At 46.9% G+C, this 21,562-nt stretch overlaps 2 protein-coding genes across 3 annotated transcripts in view; both read left to right on the top strand.

Annotated features, from left to right (window-relative positions):
- The window catches only part of NPAS2 (neuronal PAS domain protein 2), a 203,717-nt gene that overhangs the window by 158,716 nt on the left and 23,439 nt on the right, over nt 1–21,562 (top strand). For both annotated transcript variants that reach the window (XM_073352007.2, XM_078853828.1), the window contains exons 11-15: nt 1,071–1,218; nt 7,024–7,105; nt 8,096–8,237; nt 10,875–10,984; nt 11,184–11,276. In XM_073352007.2, coding sequence (XP_073208108.1) covers nt 1,071–1,218; nt 7,024–7,105; nt 8,096–8,237; nt 10,875–10,984; nt 11,184–11,276 — 575 coding nt within the window. The remainder of the gene's footprint in view (nt 1–1,070; nt 1,219–7,023; nt 7,106–8,095; nt 8,238–10,874; nt 10,985–11,183; nt 11,277–21,562) is intronic.
- On the top strand, nt 1,234–3,655 carry LOC140907210 (uncharacterized). Its single transcript, XM_073332617.1, has 2 exons — nt 1,234–2,551; nt 3,066–3,655. Exons 1-2 carry the CDS (start codon nt 2,101–2,103, stop codon nt 3,653–3,655), a joined length of 1,041 nt encoding a protein of 346 aa, XP_073188718.1. The 5' UTR covers nt 1,234–2,100.

Raw genomic sequence — 21,562 nt, 5'->3', positions numbered from 1 at the left:
TCAAAATTAGTTTTGGGATATTGACATTAAAATATAAGGCTAAATGCATTGAAGTGGGAGACCCTTGATGTTAATAAAACTAAAGCAGGGGTGAATTTGGCCCAGGAAGGTTTAAAACATTCAGGGCAAGTGTAAACTACAAAATTAAGTTGACCTAAGTTACATCAACATACAATCACCACAGTAATTAAATTGCTTTTGCGTATCCATACTACGCTCCTTGCGTCGGCTGTGTGTGCCCTCACCAGGAGCACCTGCACTGATTTAACTACCAGTGTGGGACATTGTGATACGGCTTCTGAAAGCCAGCAACAATTGATGTAATGAACGCAGTGTCTACACTGACATTTCATCAACCTAGCTACATTGACCTAAGCACTACGCCTCTCATGGAGGTGGAGTTATTAAGTTGGTGTCGTGGGCTAGTTACATTGTGGGAGCTACATTTTAGGGTAGACACTTACAGAGATAGGTTGACGTAACTAGCTGCTTTGCATCGACCTAACTCTTTAGTGTAGGCCAGGCCTCAGTCAGGTCATCTCTGAAATCTTTACTGGCTGGGGAATTCCATTCAGTTTCAAATGATTTTCATCTATGTCTCATGTTATCTCAGTGTGTAGACTTAAGGCCAAATTTTGCACTGATTTAAACTATGTCATATAAGCCAGTGGATGTGCATAGGGTAAGTCTGCACAGGATTTAGTCCACCTTCTAAGGCATTCACATGCTCTATTTCCCTGCTATGAAACTCAGACCTTTCACATACAGTTATATAGTCTTAGAAATCAATGCCAGATGCTTATTTGGCTAATTTGTGACCTGCACTTAGAACACAGAAAGAGTTACATATAAATTGTAGTTATTAATACATGGCCATAGTTAGCATTCATCATATCTGTGCTATTTATAAGCATACTTTGTATATTTAAAATTTCAGAAAGGGATGCCTGGTGACATACATGATATGTGCTTTTACCATAAATCTCAGAGAGATTTCTTACAAAACTTTTTAAAAGTTATTTTTCACATTTTAAAATTTGTTACATGCAGTCTCCGTTTTCTACTAACAGTGATGCAGTTTGGCAAGGGAAAGTCTTGTTGTTACCGGTTTCTGACCAAAGGACAGCAGTGGATCTGGCTGCAGACCCATTACTATATCACCTACCATCAGTGGAACTCCAAGCCAGAGTTCATTGTATGCACACACACCGTAGTAAGGTAGGGAAAAGACTTAGTTATATTTGTCACCATTGTAATCAAGTCAGAGTCTATGGACCTAAAAGCACAAGAACATATGGACATTTTAATGATTTCATAAAGTCTCCTTAAGAGTCTTTCACATAACAAAAATGAAGTCTGAATTCTGTAGAGAAAATAAGCTTCATTAAACAAATATGATCAGGTTAAGTCTGTCTTCATGCTCCATGTACCATATGAGTACAAAATTCATTTGTCAGCCATCAGACTCTTAAAATCAGGGGCCAGCTTATTGGTTGCATTTGGCCCCCTTTGTGCCAATCCTATGATAGAAAGGGGCCGTGAAGTATCACATTACATCTAATCACTGGAGAATTCCCTCTTGTAGGTGTAACCCATACACCTCCTGGGTGTGCTGTTCTGTCCCATCTAGTGGCACCGAGACAACTTAGGCCTTGTCTACAGTACGCAGTTATTTCAGAATTAGCCGAGTTAATTCGAAATAAAACTGATTCCGTCCACACGACCAAAGCGGTTTTTTCGATTTAAAGGGATCTTTAATCCAATTTCTGTACTGCACCTCGGCAAGTGGAGTCGCGCTAAAATCAAGATCGCAGTTCCAGGTTACAGGTACTGTGGACGCAATTGGACGTTTATTGGCCTCCAGGAGCTATCCCAGAATGCTCCCTTGTGACCGCTCTGGACAACACTCTCAACTCTGATGCACTAGCCAGGTAGGCAGTAAAAGACCCGGAAACTTTTGAATTTCATTTCCTGTTTGGTCACCATCAGCACAGTCCACCATCACATGAGACCACGCAGTCCCTGATTCGCAGAAGAGCTCCAGCATGGTCTGAACAGGAGGTACTGGATCTCATTGCATGTTGGGGAGATGAATCTGTTATGGCACAACTACGTTCCAAAAAAAGAAACGCAAATACGTACGCTAAAGTCTTCAGAGCCATGATGGAAAGAGGCAACTCCAGGGACACAGAGCAGTGTCGTACAAAAATCAAGGAGCTCAAGCAAACGTACCAAAAAGCCAGGGAGGCAAACAGGCACTCTGGGTCACAGCCCCAAACATGCCGTTTCTACTGTGAGCTGCATGCAGTTATGAGGGGTGACGCCACCACTACCCCACCACTGTCCATGGACACCTGCAAGGGGGGAGTTGCATGGAGCGAGGAGGATGAGTTATTGGAGGATGAAGAGGAGGAGGAGGACAGTGAATATGCGGCAAGTGGGGAATCCATTTTCTCCCCTAGCCAGGAACTATTCTTAACACTGGACCCAATAGCCTCCCCCCACTCCCAATGCTGGCTCCCGGACCATGACCCTGGGGAAGGCACTTCTGGTGAGTGAGAGCCTGATCAGAGCCATGCGGTGGGGGGAAACCCAGCCGCGCTGGGCTGTTCGTGTTTAGTTTAAAGGGCTCATCCCTGCTTAGAGCCTCATCGGAGCCACACGGTGTGTGTGTGCGGGGGGTGGGGGGGATGTTGTGTGAAGCAATCATCCCAGAGAGCCTGCAGGCCCTCCTTTTATATGGCAAACCCACCAGGCATTGCTTGCTATGGGAAAGGGGGCCTGGCACTTTGAAAGCATTGAAATGAATGTGGAAGAAGCAGAACCCTGCGTTCCCCTAGGGCTTACCATAGCTGCCTGAAAGCTGAATTCTGTTGCCCGGCTGCTTGTGATGGCTTACTCACACCAAAGTGGCAGGCACTTCAGTATTAGAGGCAAAATGCGACCTTGTACAGAAAGAACATGTGCTGTGTACTATATATTGCTTGTTTCACTGAGAAAGTGTCCCCTTTGTTCTCTAAAATGTATCTTTTAAAATACTACCCTCCCTTTTCCTCCTCCCGCAGGTGCAAATGTTTCAACGCGGCCCCTATCTGCTCCGTCCCAGAGGCTGGTCCAGATTAGAAGGCGGAAAAAACAAACTCGGGACGACATGTTTGCCGAGCTCATGCAGTCCTCCTGCACTGATAGGGACCAGCTGAATGCATGGAGGCAAACAATTGCAGAGTCCTGTAAAGTGTTAAATGAACACGAAGAGAGGAGGGACGCACGCGATGAGAGCAGGCAGGATGCTATGGTCAAGCTAATGGGGGAGCAAACTGACATGCTCTGTTGTATGGTGGCTCTAATGCAGGAAAGGCAGCAAGACCACAGGCTGCCACTGCAGCCCCTGTATAACTGCCCTCCCTCATCTCCAAGTTCCATAGCCTCCTCACCCAGACGCCCAAGAACCGGGGCGGGGAGGAGGGGGAGAGAAGCTACGGGGACCCACACAATCAACCTCATAGGATTGCACAAGCAGCAGAAAGCTGGAATATCTGAAATTTTGATTTGTTTTCTGGACTTGTCTTTATGTCCTCCTCCACCCCCCTCCCCCGGGCTACCTTCTGATTTCTCTCAATGTGTTGTGCAACAAATAATAAAGAACATTTTTTAAACAATTGTGACTTTATTTCCTTTCATATATATAGGGGGCTGGTAACTTCAAGAGAAACAAACACAACTGTCACACCGTACCCTGGCCAGTCATGAAACTGGCTTTCAAAGCTTCTCTGATGCTCAGTGCGCCCTGCTGCACTCTTCTAATTGCCCTGTTTTCTGGCTGTGCAAAATTGGCCGCCAGGCGAGTTGCCTCAACCTCCCACCCCGCCATAAACGTCTCCCCCTTACTCTCACAGATATTGTGGAGCACACAACAAGCAGCAATTACAAGTGGAATATTAGTTGTGCTGAGGTCTAAGCGAGTCAGTAAACTGCGCCAGTGCGCTTTCAAACGTCCAAGAACACATTCTACCACCATTCTGCACTTGCTCAGCCTATAGTTGAACTGCTCCTTACTACTGTCCAGGGTGCCTGTGTACGGCTTCATGAGCCATGGCATTAAGGGGTAGGCTGGGTCCCCGAGGATAACTATAGGCATTTCAACATCCCCAACAGTAATTTTCTGGACTGGGAAGTAAGTCCCTTCCTGCAGCTGTACAAACAGACCAGAGGTCCTGAAGATGTGAGCGTCATGCACCTTTCCCGGCCATCCCACGTTGATGTCAGTGAAACATCCCTTGTGATCCACCAGTGCTTGCAGCACCATGGAAAAGTACCCCTTGCGGTTTACGCAGTGGACGCCCTGGTGTTCCGGGGCCAAGATATGGATATGCGTTTTGTCTATCACCCCTCCGCAGTTAGAGAACCCCAGCGCATTAAAGCAATCCACAATGGTCTGCACATTTCCCAAAGTCACTACCCTTGATAGCAGCTGGTCAATGATTGCATTGGCTACTTGCAGCACAGCAGCCCCCACAATAGATTTGCCCACTCCAAACTGATTCCTGACTGACCTGTAGCTGTCAGGCGTTGCAAGCTTCCACAGGGCTATGGCCACTCGCTTCTCAACTGTGAGGGCTGCTCTCATTTTGGTGTCTTTGCACTTCAGGGCACAGGAAAGCAAGTCACAAAGTTCCATGAAAGTGGTCCTACGCATATGAAAGTTTCACAGCCACTGGAAATCATCCCATACCTGCAACACTAGGCAGTCCCCCCAGTCTGTGCTCGTTTCCTAGGCCCAGAATCAGCATTCCATGGCATGAACCTGGCCCAACGCCACCATGATCTCCCAATTGCCACATGCCGTGCTTCTAGGAATGTCTATGTCCATGTCCTCATCACTATCATAATTGCGCTGTTGTCGCTTACTCGCCCGGTTTTGCAGGTACTGCACATACTGCTGGATAATGCACAAGGTATTTACAATGGTCAAAACTGCAGCGGAGATCTGAGTGGGCTCCATGCTTGCCACGCTATGGCGCCTGCATGGGTAATCCTGGGAAAAGGGCGCGAAACGTAGGAGAGCAGAGTGGCAGCGGAATAGGTGCTGTTTGGTTCACAATAGCCAAAAAAAGGCCAGAAATGGTTGTCTTATGTAGCTTTCACGGAGGTGAGAGCCCAGGACAGACAACACGGAGAAGCTCAATAGCGTGGCAAGAGCGGGCGAGCAGAGTTGGCAGCGGAAGCTGTGTTGCTCAGTTCACTATGGCCGAGCATAGTTGGCAGTGGAAGCAGTCGATGAGGAAGAGAAAGAGTAGATACTTATAGAGATTACATAGAAAGACGAGAAGAAATGCGAGATGGATTCATAGTACCAGGAGAGAAGCGGTGCACCATACTGCACCGTCTGCTGAAAGCAGTATGGCATCTGCACGCCAAAAAGGCACGAAATGATTGTCTGCCATAGCTTTCACGGAGGGAGGAGTGACTGACGACACATACCCAGAAACACTCGTGAGAATGCTTTTGCCCCATCATGCACTGGGAGCTTAACCCAGAATTCCAATGGGCGGTGGGGACTGTGGAAACTGTGGGATAGGTACCCACAGTGCACTGCTCCGACATTTGATGCTAGCCTCGGAACTGTGGATGCACTCCACCGAATTCATGCACTTTAGTGGGGATACACAAGACCGAAAGTATAAAATCACTTCTGAAAATTCAAATAGAATAATTTTGAAATAATTTCGTGCTGTAGAGTGACGTACCCTTAGAGAGAGAGAGAAAGAAAGAGAGAGATTAATGAGTTTGCTCTACAGCTTTAGCTAACAGCGATATGGCTTTTAGCTCATGCAGTAGAGGCTCATGCACTAACATTCAGAGGCCCCAGGTTCGATCCCGCCCACTGACAACTGGGATCTGTCGGTGTTACATAGGGATCAGCCATGCATGGTATATGGCAAATGTAATGGTAGTAGGCCACCTCTCTAACAGCCTCTGACACAAGGGGCAAGGCTGAAGAAAAGAGAGTGAGGCCAGAGTATTGATACATTCCAGCTGTTCTTGGCTGGTGGAGTGGCCCCTGGGGGCCAAGATGACTAGGAGTAGGTTAAAGCAGTTGACCAGCTCACAGATAGGGGAATTGCAAATTTGGCTTAAAGCTACCTTTTATCCCCATCCCTTCTGCTCAGCTGAAATCAGAGAATCAGGACATTCAACTGTATAAAATAGAACAAGACAGTACAATAGTACAATACAGCTTATGGATGTAAATGCAGCATAGGTGATGGTATTTCAAGTGTTGCTTTTGAAAATAAGGAGGAGGCATAACTCTCAGCTTCCTACACAGTGTTAACATAAAGAACAAGAAAATTAAAAAGCTTTGAGCATATTTCAGAGTAAATAAAATTCTGATGTTTTGGGGACTTAGACAATAGCAAGCCACTGAGGTCCTGATTCTGTCCCCTGTTCCAGCCCCACCCCCCCCACTCCAGGTCACAGTAGGCTAGGTAGGAGAAGCATAGGGCTGCTGTAAGTGGCCCGATAGGATCCAGCATAAGGGGTGTGCTGGGAGTGGTTGTAGCACTTAGTGCAATGGGGATGTAGGGCCGTAGAGCAGCCCATAGGCAGCCTGCTTAAGAGTGGGGTGGGATGGAAGTGAGTGATGAAGGTTTATATGGCAGTGGGGGAACAGGCTGATCACTTAACTTTCATTTCCTGACATTCTAATATTTGGGTTTTTTTAAAGTGTGGAACTTTTGTAAAGAAATTGTAACATTGTTTTGGGTTGGACTCCAACAAAACACACTTTCAGCCTTAACGCTTTTTTAACAAATGTTTTGTTTGTGAATGGTTATATAGAAGTTGAGCAGAAATTGAAAATAAAAACACAGTCCTTCAAATCATATGCATTAAATGTGACTTGATTTCATTTATCATGTAATGGTTTACAGTATCATGTAATGTTGCTCCGTTTGTTTAAAATGCATTTTATAAAATAAAATAATGAAATGTTACTCATGTAGAATTACATTTTTCAATTAGTTATGCCGATGTTCGAGTGGAAAGGAGACAAGAACTGGCCTTGGAAACTGCACCCTCAGAAGTTGTTTCTTCAGCACTAAAGGTATAACCAGATATGTTTTTCATAAACATGCAGTAATGGTGACCTATTCTTGTGTTAACATTTCCAAAGATCTAGAAGCAATGCTGATCTAGACATATTCCCTGAATTTTATACTCCAGGGTTCGATGAGCTCTTGAACAATTATTTAAGTGAACTGGAGATGCGCATAAAAGGACAAACTTAGAGATCAGAGAGAGTGGTGAAACACAAAGCCTGGGCAGTAGCATTTGTGAGCTTTACCATGCTTTCTTGCCAACATGCTACGATTTGACCTAGAGGGGCCATTTCTAAGAGTGAGATTCCTTCTGGAACAATCATCTTGAGATTGTTTTTCATGCACAAGAATACTGCATCCTGCATATTAAAGCAGAGTGTACAAAAGTTATTTATAAGCAGTACCCTGTCACGATAATACCTGAGTCTTTCATGTAATATATCACATGGTGATACCAATATAAGCAAGTTTTAGGAGGAAAAATTCACTCCTGTGTTGACTTGTCTGCCAAATTCCTACCTAGAGTGGATCAAAAGGTCACATTTATTACAACCTGAAAAACAGGGTTTAAATGAAATTGCCAACTCATCCTTAACTACACACTGACATGCATAAGTCTGAACCTGTCCAAAACGTGTTATCTGAAGAACAAAGGGTCCAATTTTGTGCATTGCTGAATGGTTCTGAGTATTGTTACTCACCACTGAAGGAAGAAAGAGATTCTGCAACTCAAAGGACTGGACCGAAAATGAATAGGGCAATAGCCTGCATGGTCTTTCCACAACAGTAAAAGCTCGTTCATATGCAACTGGAAGGTATAGCAGAAGTAGGTGTCATAGACATTCTGGCCCAGGTTCTCTGCTGCTGTAGATTGTAATAGCTCCATGGAAGTCAGTTTATACCAGCTGAAGATCTGACCCTACGAGTACTATTAGATACATGACAGAACACCATACCCTGTCAGATGTAATATGATGGTTTTTTTTTAATTTTAGGACAGTGGCTTAGGCTTGAATCCCGAACAGCACTTTAATGCACTTGAAATAGGTGTCTCAGTTCTCAACACTAGTCGGACACCCTCTGTATCATCTAGAAGCTCACACAAATCTTCCGACACACCCATGTCTGACCCTGCATGTAAGTGATGTTATGGAGCTACTGTATCAATACTTTGTTTTAAAATTAGCTAAATTACCCCCATAAAAGTGAGTGTATCATTCCTGGTGGTATAATAATTACTGGTGAGATGCTGAAGGTGCTGATGACGTGTCCATTAATTCCATCGCCCATGGACAGGTAAGTAGTTAATTGAAGGTGGTAAAATGGGCTGATGTAATCATCCATGTCTTAGGAATAAAGGGGGCTAGTTATGAAGCCTGTTGCTGTTGAGTTCTATGAAGATGAAATTTACAGTTGCTAGGCACAGTTCCAAGCTATAATATTATACTGTGTTGTCCTGGAAGTTAGTAAGGTCATCAGCTGGAAAGTTCTGAAACTCAAGGCTAAATTCAGAAGTCATGCATAAGGTTTTAGTAAAGCCCAGTGGTTCTCAAACCTGTAGGCACATGCGACCTACAATGTGTTATGTGGGACGCATCCAGTACAACCTATATAGCCCTGATGATGTCACATGGGCCACAGCTGTGTGCTGATTGGGCCACAAGCAGCCCACGGGCCACAGGTTCAGAACCACTGGTACAGCCAAATGCATAGTGATACACGTAGGAACAAAGAATGCAGGTCACACTGACAGGGCTGGGGACAGCATTCTCGATGCCGTGATTCTGAAAGGATTTAAGGGTCATGATGGCTCTCCAACTGAATACAAACTCCCAGTGCAATGCTGTGGGTGAGAGCATTGATATAATTTTTGGAAGTACAAATGGAATTCTGAGTAGGAGTAGGGAGGTGGTATTACCTCTGCATAAGGCATTGGTGAGACCATTACCCCATTACTGTGTCCAGGTGTGGTGTCTGCACTTCAAAAAAGAATGTTGAAAAGTTGGAAGAGGTTCAAAAAAGAGCTATAAGAACGACTGAAGGTCTGGAAAACTTCCCTTACCGTGAGAGACTTTAAAAGCTCAATCTGTTTAGCTTGTCAAAGAGAAACTAAGAAGTGAATTGGTCATGGGGTATGAGTACCTATAGGCTAAAGGTATAATGAGCTCTAACAACAGGAAGTTAAAGCTAAATAAATATAGACTAGAAATAAAGTACAGATTTTTGTTAAGGTAACCAACCATTGAAACAACTGACTGAGGCATGTGGTGTATTCACTATCACTTGCCATCTTTAAATCTAGATTGGCTAACTTTCTAAAAGAGATGCTCTAGCTCCAACAGAAGTTATGGGCTTGATGCAGGAATTATTAGATGAAATTCAATCACTGTGTTATGCAGGAGGTCAAACTAGAGGATCATAATGTTCCCTGCTGACCTTAAAATCTATGAAGTGGTGTAAGTTAGACTCCCATACATGCATTCAGACCCCATACCTGACTCACTTATGTATCCCATAAACTCCTGAGGCAGAACCCAAGGGGTGGCACAAAGGTGCCTTTAAATGTTAGATTTGTGCTCTTCAGATTTGAGGGTATCATTTAGAGCAGGGGTTCCCAAACTGTGGGCCATGACACAATCCCGGGTGCCCCCTAAACTGTGTATGTTGGTGGACTGGACGCCCGTGGTGGCCCACACCCAGGGCTGGAGAAGCCCAGCACCTTCGACGGGTGACAGAGAGCAAAACAGAGCCACCAGGTGATGAGCACAGGGTGAGGGGGGCTGTCCCTGAGAGGCAGCAGCTCCCCGGGCAGCTGGAGGAGGATGAATGGTTCGTGGCCATTCCTGCTCCGAGCCACTGCACCCCATGATCCGTGGCTGTCAGGCCCCCTGGAGTATCGGCCCTGTGCCTCCTTCCCATGGTGCTCCTCTCCCTGACAGATGCATGTTAACAGTGGGCCGCAGTGCCTATTGCAGCTACACAGGTGGGCCTCGGGAAAAAGTTTGGTAACTCCTGAGTTAGAGCAGCATCAAGCCACTCTGACTTAGGTCAGCAGTAACAGCCCATGGGTGATGTTCTGCTGGCCCAGGATCACTGGAGCTGAAGGCCCTTTAGCCATGCCCCTGACACACCTGGTAAACAACCTCCTGCATGTGGGCTGGAACAAAGTGCTATAGAACCAGCGATGCGAATTCTACTCCAGCCAGGGATTCACCTATGAAAGAGGAACCCGCGTCTGCCCTTTTGGGACACCTTATTGGACCCTTTGCTGTCCTGGATGGAGCATAGGCTGAGTCTGGTCCAGTATATACATTAAGATTTGTGTGGATCCTCATTATCAGCTGTTAACTGTCATTGGAGTCATTGTTTCCCCTTGACGCCAGCTGGAGTTTGATCAGACCCTATATTCATGGGCGGCGGGTATAATAGGTCAGGGGAGGCTCTGCCGCTGGACCCCTGGTTGCGGGGTTTTGGGGGAAAGTTGCAGGTTCCAGGGCACCTGAGGAGGCAGTATGTGATATTCAGCTTCATCAGTAATCTCCTGGACTCCGGCTGAGGTGCTTTGGGCCTCCGGCCGGCCTGGGGCTCCTCTGGCCACGGGGTGGGCGGGTGCTCAGGGCTCCAGGAGCCTTGGGCAAAAGGGGCAGAGCTGGGGCTAGCCTCCCTGAAGGGGGCTCCACCCGCCGCCCATGCCTATATTATTACTAACCATATCTCATAATTCTAATTTTATATGGTGATTATTCTTAAATATGAAAAAAAAATCTCTTACAGCCACACCAACAAAGCTGATCACAGAATCTAACGTTCCCTCCTTGCAAAGAGCACCCAGCATACAGCAGGATTCATCCATGCAAAGACTTAGTCAACCTGTCACTATTCAGGTAGGTTTACAAATGGGCATAAAAATAAATGGAATTTACAAGGAGGAGTTAGATAAAAATGTCACATGTAAAATATGCCAGAGGTTCAACTCAACAAATAAAGAAAAAGCTATGCAAAGGCAATCACATTAGGAGAAGACCTGAGATTTAAAGTAGCCATGCATATGAATAAAGTTTGTTTTATTTTTTTTAAACCTAGGCGTCTTTGCCTTCTCAGCCATCATGTGAGCTTCTCCCACAGCAGCTGCTGGCCCAAGCAGCTTTGCAAAATCAGCCTACATCTATGGCACAGGTTAGTTGGGGGCTTGAAACTGGAATAGGTTACTTAACCATCTCACACTGTTTTCCCACTTCACCAACCAAAGCAAGGAATATAGGGACCCTCTCAAGTAATTTTGACCTAAAACTACACAGGCTCTAAAACTTATAGTGGGAATGTCTTCTGGATTCTAAACACACACACACACCAATCTGTTGCTGAGAATCTTTTTAAAAAACAACAAAACATTAATCTCTCTTTTACAAAGACCCTTAATATTTGTTTTGCTCTGAAGATGCAGAGAGAGCCAGCGTCAAAGAAAACACAAATTCAACAAGTCCCATTCCCTGAGTTATGCCCTATGAATGGTGATGCAGATGAGGGACTAACTCCTCCATTGGGATCCACCAGCATGGATCCCAGAAGTGGGTTTGGTTTTTGCTCTGAATACCCAACTGATCTAATAGCACTACAGGTTTCCTTGGTACTTGATTAGAAGGAATAAAGAATTTCAATACTGTGTTTTCTCATAACATTGTTTCTGTCCTTCCACAGTTTCCCAGAGATGGAGCCTCTCCTGGCTCTGTTGCACACATTACTCCTTCTAAGAAGCATATGTTGTTCCCTTATGGCTTATGCCCACGAGGCTCTGGATGACCACTGATATAAAATAACAAAATCTCATTTCTCCTTTAAGTTTAATTTGCCTCCATGACTCCACACCAGTGTATAGTAAATAACAACCCAATTTATCAGCTCTTAGCATTAATTTTCTTTGGCAGATGTTCTTCTCTTCTAGTCTCAAATACATTTTGCAATTTATTTATTTTATTTTATATCAATTTGAATATATTTCCTTCTTGGCTTTCTGTATTCACATTTCTTGTCTGCCTTCAGAAGTGAATCTAGAGAGATGCTTCCTTATTTGTTTCCCACCAGCCCTAGGTGTCCCACCTCTTCTCATTTGAACAATTACTGGGATCCCAAGTCCATTCCTTTCCACTCAATTCAGAGTATAATCTATTCTGTTCTGTTCAGGTTCTTGTACCATGCCCATCACCATAATATCTGAGCACTCTCCAGTCACGTATTAAGCAACCTGACAGACAAATATTTGTTCTCTCATCCTCTCCCCACAGGAGAAGCATGTGCACTGGAGTGTCACATTTTGCACTTACTGCTCAAATCCTCCCCTACTCCTACCTCCCCTTTCTCCACATAGGATCTCATCAAGAGAAAACTGCCAAAAACCAATGTGACCATCTACCTCCCCTCAGCTTGCCTTGCCTTCCCTTCCTACAACTCTCGCCTCTTTTTCCCCTGCCACAGATTGATAGGTTAGCTGTTGGTTCAGTACCAGAATGCCTATGGACTGGCTGAAGTTTGATTAAGTGGAAGCAAACCTGTCTCAACACTGTTATTTGGCAATCATCTTTTGGACAGCTAGGCTCTGCCAATCATTACAGTACCTCTGCAGAAGCCCAAGGGGCAGGACTTTTTCACTCATGAATGCTTTCAGTGATGGCTGCGAATAGACAACTGCTAAGTTCAGGCTGTTGTCACTTTAACCCTACATAAGGGAGATCTCTAGGAAAAGGTAGCAAGGAGGGTTAAGTTACAGAGAACTAAGGCCACTTGATCTTGAATGAGGTCATCCACCTGGGGGTTTAAGACACTTTAACTTAAGCACATTGATTCACCTTAACTTTCCTTCGTGTCCCCACATTACTAAAGACAATCCCCAAGGGTTAGTTATTTCTTGTCTTCCTGCATTCCTAGAACATTTTACTCTATATCTGTTTCAGGAAGCCACACCTCTGCTAGAGGCAACAAAAACCTGTGGTCTGGTTCTTCTTTACACTAATTACCAAATGAAATTTCCATCCACTTTAAGATCTCTTTACACTGCCAGAACCAGGGGCGGCAGGTGACCTCCCAGCGCGGGGAGGCTAGCCCCCTCCCCTGCCAGAGCCCGGAGGGCCCCTCCACCCCCATGGTAACCGGTCCCCCCTCCAGCCCACGAGTGCCCTTCCACGGAGCCCCGCTGATGGAGAGGGCTGGGGGAGGAGGGGGCTGGGAATTCTGCTCCCCCGCCCTCCCGGGAGGGGCAGCACCAGGGAAAGGCACAGGATGCCGGCAGCTTCTCCGGCGGCGGGACCGCCCCCAGCCCTGTGCTCCAGCGGGGCTGCTGCTGTGGTGCACGGAGGGAGGGTGGACATGCAGCTCCGTGGAAGAGCAGGGCGGTTCTGCACCTTTCCCCGCTGCGTTCCCGGGACAGCCCTGCCCGGAAGTCTCGGCGCAGCAGGAGGAGGACAGAGCCCCCTCCGACCCCCAGGTAAATGGGTGGGTGGGGGGCCCCGTGCTGGGGGTGGGGCGGTGAGGAGTCACATGGAGGGGCACGTGGGGAGGTCACTTGCCCCCCCTTAGCTGGTGCCCCTGCCCATACTGGTAAGAAATGGATTTTACTTGGACCACTGGTTTCAGAGTAGCAGCCGTGTTAGTCTGTATTCGCAAAAAGAAAAGGAGGACTTGTGGCACCTTAGAGACTAACCAATTTATTTGAGCATAAGCTTTCATGAGCTACAGCTCACTTCATCGGATGCATTCAGTGGAAAATACAGTGAGGCGATTTATATACACAGAGAACATGAAAAAATGGGTGTTATCATACACATTGTAAGGCGAGTGATCACTTAAGATGAGCTATTACCAGCGGGGGGGGGAGAAAACCTTTTGTAGTGATAATCAAGGTGGGCCATTGCCAGCAGTTAACAGGAAGGTCTGAGGAGCAGTGGGGGGGGGGAATAAACATGGGGAAATAGTTTTACTTTGTGTACTGGCCCATCCACTCCCAGTCTCTATTCAAGCCTAAGTTCATTGTATCCAGTTTGGAAAGTAATTCCAATTCAGCAGTCTCTGGTTGGAGTCTGTTTTTGAAGTCTTTTTGTTGTAATATTGCGACCTTTAGGTCTGTAATCGAGTGACCTGGGAGATTGAAGTGTTCTCCGACTGGTTTATGAATGGTTTCAGAGTAACAGTCGTGTTAGCCCTGGTCTACACTAGGACTTTAGGTCGAATTTAGCAGCGTTAAATCGATGTAAACCTGCACCCGTCCACACAATGAAGCCCTTTATTTCGACTTAAAGGGCTCTTAAAATCGATTTCCTTACTCCACCCCTGACAAGTGGATTAGCGCTTAAATCGACGTTGCTGGCTCGAATTTGGGGTACTGTGGACACAATTCAATGGTATTGGCCTCCAGGAGCTATCCCAGAGTGCTCCATTGTGACCGCTCTGGACAGCACTCTCAACTCAGATGCACTGGCCAGGTAGACAGGAAAAGAACCGCGAACTTTTGAATCTCATTTCCTGTTTGGCCAGCGTGGCAAGCTGCATGTGACCATGCAGAGCTCATCAGCACAGGTGACCATGATGGAGTCCCAGAATCGCAAAAGAGCTCCAGCATGGACCGAACGGGAGGTACGGGATCTGATTGCTGTTTGGGGAGAGGAATCCGTGCTATCAGAACTGCGTGCCAGTTTTCGAAGTGCCAAAACCTTTGTCAAAATCTCCCAGGGCATGAAGGACAGAGGCCATAACAGGGACCCGAAGCAGTGCAGCGTGAAACCGAAGGAGCTGAGGCAAGCCTACCAGAAAACCAGAGAGGCGAACGGCCGCTCCGGGTCAGAGCCCCAAACATGCCGCTTCTATGATGAATTGCATGCCATTTTAGGGGGTTCGGCCACCACTACCCCAGCCGTGTTGTTTGGCTCCTTCAATGGAGATGGAGGCAATACGGAAGCAGGTTTTGGGGCCGAAGAAGATGATGATGATGAGGAGGTTGTAGATAGCTCACAGCAAGCAAGCGGAGAAACCGGTTTTCCCGACAGCCAGGAACTGTTTCTCACCCTGGACCTGGAGCCAGTAGCCCCCAAACCCACCCAAGGCTGCCTCCTGGACCCAGCAGGTGGAGAAGGGACCTCTGGTGAGTGTACCTTTTAAAATACTATACATGGTTTAAAAGCAAGCATGTGAAAGGATTACTTTGCCCCGGCATTCGCGGCTCTCCTGGATGTACTCCCAAAGCCTTTGCAAAAGGTTTCTGGGGAGGGCAGCCTTATTGCGTCCTTCATGGTAGGACACTTTACCACTCCAGGCCAGTAACACGTACTCGGGAATCATTGTACAACAAAGCATTGCAGTGTATGTTTGCTGGCATTCAAACAACATCCGTTCTTTATCTCTCTGTGTTATCCTCAGGAGAGTGAGATATAATTCATGGTCACCTGGTTGAAATAGAGTGCTTTTCTTCAGGGGACACTCAGAGGAGCCCATTCCTGCTGGGCTGTTTGCCTGTGGCTAAACAGAAATGTTCCCCGCTGTTAGCCACAGGGAGGGGGGAAGGTTGAGGGGGTAGTCACGCGGTGGGGGGAGGCAAAATACGACCTTGTAACGAAAGCACATGTGCTATGTATGTAATGTTAACAGCAAGGTTTACCCTGAAAGAGTGTAGCCACTGTTTTATAAAATGTGTCTTTTTAAATACCGCTGTCCCTTTTTTTTTCTCCACCAACTGCATGTGTTTCAATGATCACAGGATCTTCTCCTTCCCAGAGGCTAGTGAAGCTTAGAAAGAAAAAAAAACGCACTCGCGATGAAATGTTCTCCGAGCTCATGCTGTCCTCCCACACTGACAGAGCACAGACGAATGCATGGAGGCAAATAATGTCAGAGTGCAGGAAAGCACAAAATGACCGGGAGGAGAGGTGGCGGGCTGAAGAGAGTAAGTGGCGGGCTGAAGACAGGGCTGAAGCTCAAATGTGGTGGCAGCGTGATGAGAGGAGGCAGGATTCAATGCTGAGGCTGCTGCAGGACCAAACCAGTATGCTCCAGTGTATGGTTGAGCTGCAGCAAAGGCAGCTGGAGCACAGACTGCCACTGCAGCCCCTCTGTAACCAACCGCCCTCCTCCCCAAGTTCCATAGCCTCCACACCCAGACGCCCAAGAACGCGGTGGGGGGGCCTCCGGCCAACCAGCCACTCCACCACAGAGGATTGCCCCCAAAAAAGAAGGCTGTCATTCAATAAATTTTAAAGTTGTAAACTTTTAAAGTGCTGTGCTTAAAGTGCTGTGTGGCATTTTCCTTCCCTCCTCCACCACCCCTCCTGGGCTACCTTGGTAGTCATCCCCCTATTTGTGTGATGAATGAATAAAGAATGCATGAATGTGAAGCAACAATGACTTTATTGCCTCTGCAAGTGGTGATTGAAGGGAGGAGGGGCGGGTGGTTAGCTTACAGGGAAGTAGAGTGAACCAAGGGGCGGGGGGTTTCATCAAGGAGAAACAAACAGAACTTTCACACCGTAGCCTGGCCAGTCATGAAACTGGTTTTCAAAGCTTCTCTGATGCATACCGTGCCCTCCTGTGCTCTTCTAACTGCCCTGGTGTCTGGCTGCGCGTAACCAGCAGCCAGGCAATTTGCCTCAACCTCCCACCCTGCCATAAACGTCTCCCCCTTACTCTCACAGATATTGTGGAGCACACAGCAAGCAGTAATAACAGTGGGAATATTGGTTTCGCTGAGGTCTAAGCGAGTCAGTAAACTGCGCCAGCGCGCCTTTAAACGTCCAAATGCACATTCTACCACCATTCTGCACTTGCTCAGCCTGTAGTTGAACAGCTCCTGACTACTGTCCAGGCTGCCTGTGTACAGCTTCATGAGCCATGGCATTAAGGGGTAGGCTGGGTCCCCAAGGATACATATAGGCATTTCAACATCCCCAACAGTTATTTTCTGGTCTGGGAATAAAGTCCCTTCCTGCAGCTTTTGAAACAGACCAGAGTTCCTGAAGATGCGAGCGTCATGCACCTTTCCCAGCCATCCTACGTTGATGTTGGTGAAACGTCCCTTGTGATCCACCAGAGATTGCAGCACTATTGAAAAGTACCCCTTGCGGTTTATGTACTTGGCGGCTTGGTGCTCCGGTGCCAAGATAGGGATATGGGTTCCGTCTATGGCCCCACCACAGTTAGGGAATCCCATTGCAGCAAAGCCATCCACTATGACCTGCACATTTCCCAGGGTCACTACCCTTGATATCAGCAGATCTTTGATTGCGTGGGCTACTTGCATCACAGCAGCCCCCACAGTAGATTTGCCCACTCCAAATTGATTCCCAACTGACCGGTAGCTGTCTGGTGTTGCAAGCTTCCACAGGGCTATCGCCACTCGCTTCTCAACTGTGAGGACTGCTCTCATCTTGGTATTCATGCGCCTCAGGGCAGGGGAAAGCAAGTCACAAAGTTCCATGAAAGTGCCCTTATGCATGCGAAAGTTTCGCAGCCACTGGGAATCGTCCCAGACCTGCAACACTATGCGGTCCCACCAGTCTGTGCTTGTTTCCCGAACCCAGAATCGGCGTTCCACAGCATGAACCTGCCCCATTAGCACCATGATGCATGCATTGGCAGGGCCCATGCTTTCAGAGAAATCTGTGTCCATGTCCTGATCACTCACGTGACCGCGCTGACGTCGCCTCCTCGCCCGGTATCGCTTTGCCAGGTTCCGGTGCTGCATATACTGCTGGATAATGCGTGTGGTGTTTAATGTGCTCCTAATTGCCAAAGTGAGCTGAACGGCCTCCATGCTTGCCTTGGTATGGCGTCCGCACAGAAAAAAGGCGCGGAACGATTGTCTGCCGTTGCTCTGACGGAGGGAGGGGCGACTGATGACACGGCTTACAGGGTTGGCTTCAGGGAGCTAAAATCAACAAAGGGGGTGTCTTTACATCAAGGAGTATTTCAGGCAGGACTTCACGGAGGGTTCCAATAGGAAATGGTGCACCTAAGTTATCGTTCTTATTGGAACAAGGAGGTTAGCCTGGCCTCTGATTGATACATGGCTAGATTTACCTCGCTGCACCTTCTCTGTGAGTGACTGCAGTGTGACCTAGAGGAATGAGTCCCCTAGACAGGGGAGGAGGCAAATGAGTACAAAACAAATCTGGTCTATTTCTTGTTTTGATCCACTCCATTTATCTTTTACATCTTTGGCTGGCAGCAGACGGTGCAGAAGGACTGCATGCCATCCACATCTCATGGCTGCTCGGCAGAAGATGGTACAGTACGACTGCTAGCCATCCTCATCTCTTGCCTGCCTGGCAGAAGATGGTACAATATGACTACTAGCAATCCTCATCTCTTGCCTGCCTGGCAGAAGATGGTACAGTACGACTGCTAGCAATCCGTATCGCCTGCCTGCTCACCATAAGACGGTTCAATAGGACTGACTGCAGGACTAAAGAGAATGACCTGGTCAAGTCACTCCAAATTTAGTCCCTGCGCCCATGTCTGCCCAGGCGCTCCCAGCCGACGTGGCCAGGGGCACCTCGGACATGACGAGGACGACTACCAGTCGTATTGCACCGTCTGCTGCCAGAAGGCAATGGGTTGCTGCTACTGTGTAGCAAAGCCGTACCGCGTCTGCCAGCACCCAGGAGACATAGGGTGACGGTTACCTGAGCGGGCTCCATGCTTGCCGTGGTATGGCGTCTGCACAGGTAACTCAGGAAAAAAGGCGCGAAACGATTGTCTGCCCTTGCTTTCACGGAGGGAGGGAGGGAGGGAACGGGGGCCTGACGATTCGTACCCAGAACCACCCGCGACAATGTTTTAGCCCCATCAGAGTGCTCCATTGTGACTGCTCTGGACAGCACTCTCAGATGCCCGATTGTTTGCCGTTGCTCTGACGCAGGGAGGGGCGACTGAGGACACGGCTTACAGGGTTGGCTTCAGGGAGCTAAAATCAACAAAGGGGGTGTCTTTACATCAAGGAGTATTTCAGGCAGGACTTCACGGAGGGTTCCAATAATGGTGCACCTAAGTTATTGTTCTTATTGGAACAAGGAGGTTAGCCTGGCCTCTGATTGATATATGGCTAGATTTACCTCGCTGCACCTTCTCTGTGAGTGACTGCAGTGTGACCTAGAGGAATGAGTCCCCTAGACGGGGGAGGGGGGGAAGCAAATGAATACAGAACAAATCTGATCTATTTCTTGTTTTGATCCACTCCATCTATCTTTTACATCTTTGGCTGGCAGCAGACGGTGCAGAAGGACTGCATGCCATCCACATCTTATGGCTGCTTGGCAGAAGATGGTGCAGTAGGACTGCTAGCCATCCTCATCTCTTGCCTGCCTGGCAGAAGATGGTACAATACGACTACTAGCAATCCGTATCACCTGCCTGCTCACCATAAGACGGTTCAGTAGGACTGACTGCAGGACTAAAGAGAATGACCTGGTCAAGTCACTCCAAATTTAGTCCCTGCGCCCATGTCTGTCCAGGCGCTCCCAGACGACGTGGCCAGGAGCACCTCGGACATGACGATGATGGCTACCAGTCGTACTGTACCATCTGCTGCCACAAGGCAAGGGGTTGCTGCTACTGTGTAGCAATGCCGTACCGCATCTGCCAGCACCCAGAAGTCATAGGGTGACGGTTACCTGAGCGGGCTCCATGCTTGCCATGGTATGGCGTCTGCACAGGTAACTCAGGAAAAAAGGCGCAAAACGATTGTCTGCCCTTGCTTTCACGGAGGGAGGGAGGGAACGGGGGCCTGACGATATGTACCCAGAACCACCCGCGACAATGTTTTAGCCCCATCAGGCATTGGGATCTCAACCCAGAATTCCAATGGGCAGTGGAGACTGCGGGAACTGTGGGATAGCTACCCACAGTGCAACGCTCCGGAAGTCGACTCTAGCCTTGGTACTGTGGAAGCGCTCCGCCGAGTTAATGCACTTAATGCACTTAGAGCATTTTCTGTGGGGACACACACATTCGAATATATAAAACCGATTTCTAAAAAAACGACTTCTATAAATTCGACCTTATTCCGTAGTGTAGACATACCCACTGTCTGTATCTGCAAAAAGAAAAGGAGTACTTGTGGCACCTTAGAGACTAACCAATTTATTTGAGCATAAGCTTTCGTGAGCTGAGCTGTAGCTCACGAAAGCTTATGCTGAAATAAATTGGTTAGTCTCTAAGGTGCCACAAGTACTCCTTTTCTTTTTGGTTTATGAATGTTATAATTCTTGACATCTGATTTGTGTCCATTTATTCTTTTACACAGAGACTGTCCAGTTTGACCAATGTACATGGCTTATGTGCAAAGGTATGTGTCTACACACCAAAAAAACCCCGTGGCAACAAGTCTCAGAGCTCAGGTCAACTGACTCACGCTCTCGCTGTGAGGTTAAAAATAGCTGTGTAGATGATTGAGCTGGAGCCTGGACTCTCAGACGCAACAAAGGGGAAGGAGCTCAGAGCCCAGGCTGCAACCCGAGCGTCTGCAGTGCTATTTTTAGCCTGCCAGCACAAGCCCCAGGAGCCAGAGTCGGTTGACCTGGGCTTGGAGACTCACTGTCACAGGGGATTTTTTTGCAGCGTAGACATACTCTAAATGCTTTGCCTATGAGGACTTTATTTTAAACATATATTTTTGTCCTGGCCTAAATACAGTGTTATGTCTGACCTGCTTGTTAGCCTATGGTTTTTAAAATGAAATCTAAACCACAATTATGACTGAATGTAGTTTGAAAGTAAATGATCATCTTAAAAAACAAAATCCTATCTATTAACATATTAATTGATTTGTCTTTTTCACAGTAATGCACTAAAAAAATCCCACCAAAACACAGTGCATGCTAATGAATGAATAATAGTCATTATTGTGCCTGAGAATGCACAGATGTTACTAAAAAGGCAGAAAGAAAGAGTAGAAAGTGTTGCTGTCTTTCATATTAACACACGAAATCGTGAACAAAATGATGATAAGCTGCATCCAAATATCTCACAGATTTGGTCTTTCACATTTAGCCACATTTGTTATTTATTATTGTCTGGAAAGCTGGTATTTTGTGTTTTTCACTTTTCTGAGTACACCACAGAAACTTAGAATTGTTAAAGTGAAGATGATCAGTAATTTAATCAGGCACTGATCATAGAGTTAGAATAAAAACAACAAGGAGTCCGGTGGTACCTTAAAATCTAACAGATTTATTTGGGCATACGCTTTCCTGGGTAAAAAACCCATTTCTTCAGATGCATGGAGTGAAATAGTTAGAATGGTTAGAGTAGTATGTGGAATGCCTTGAGTTAAGCTCTGTCATTTGTTGTAAGTTTACAGCTTGTTTCCTAATTACTTGAACAGATCTTGAGGTAAATATTGTAAGGTACAGGTTCAAGGCTGCTCACCTATCCTCATAGGAAAACAATGGAACCTTTTCCTGGTAGGTGCCATTGCTAGGCTGTAG

Source organism: Lepidochelys kempii, chromosome 1 (genome assembly GCF_965140285.1).
Source record: "Lepidochelys kempii isolate rLepKem1 chromosome 1, rLepKem1.hap1, whole genome shotgun sequence".
In the NCBI taxonomy this organism is placed as follows: domain Eukaryota; kingdom Metazoa; phylum Chordata; order Testudines; family Cheloniidae; genus Lepidochelys; species Lepidochelys kempii.
This window is presented reverse-complemented; position numbering and strand designations above follow the sequence as displayed.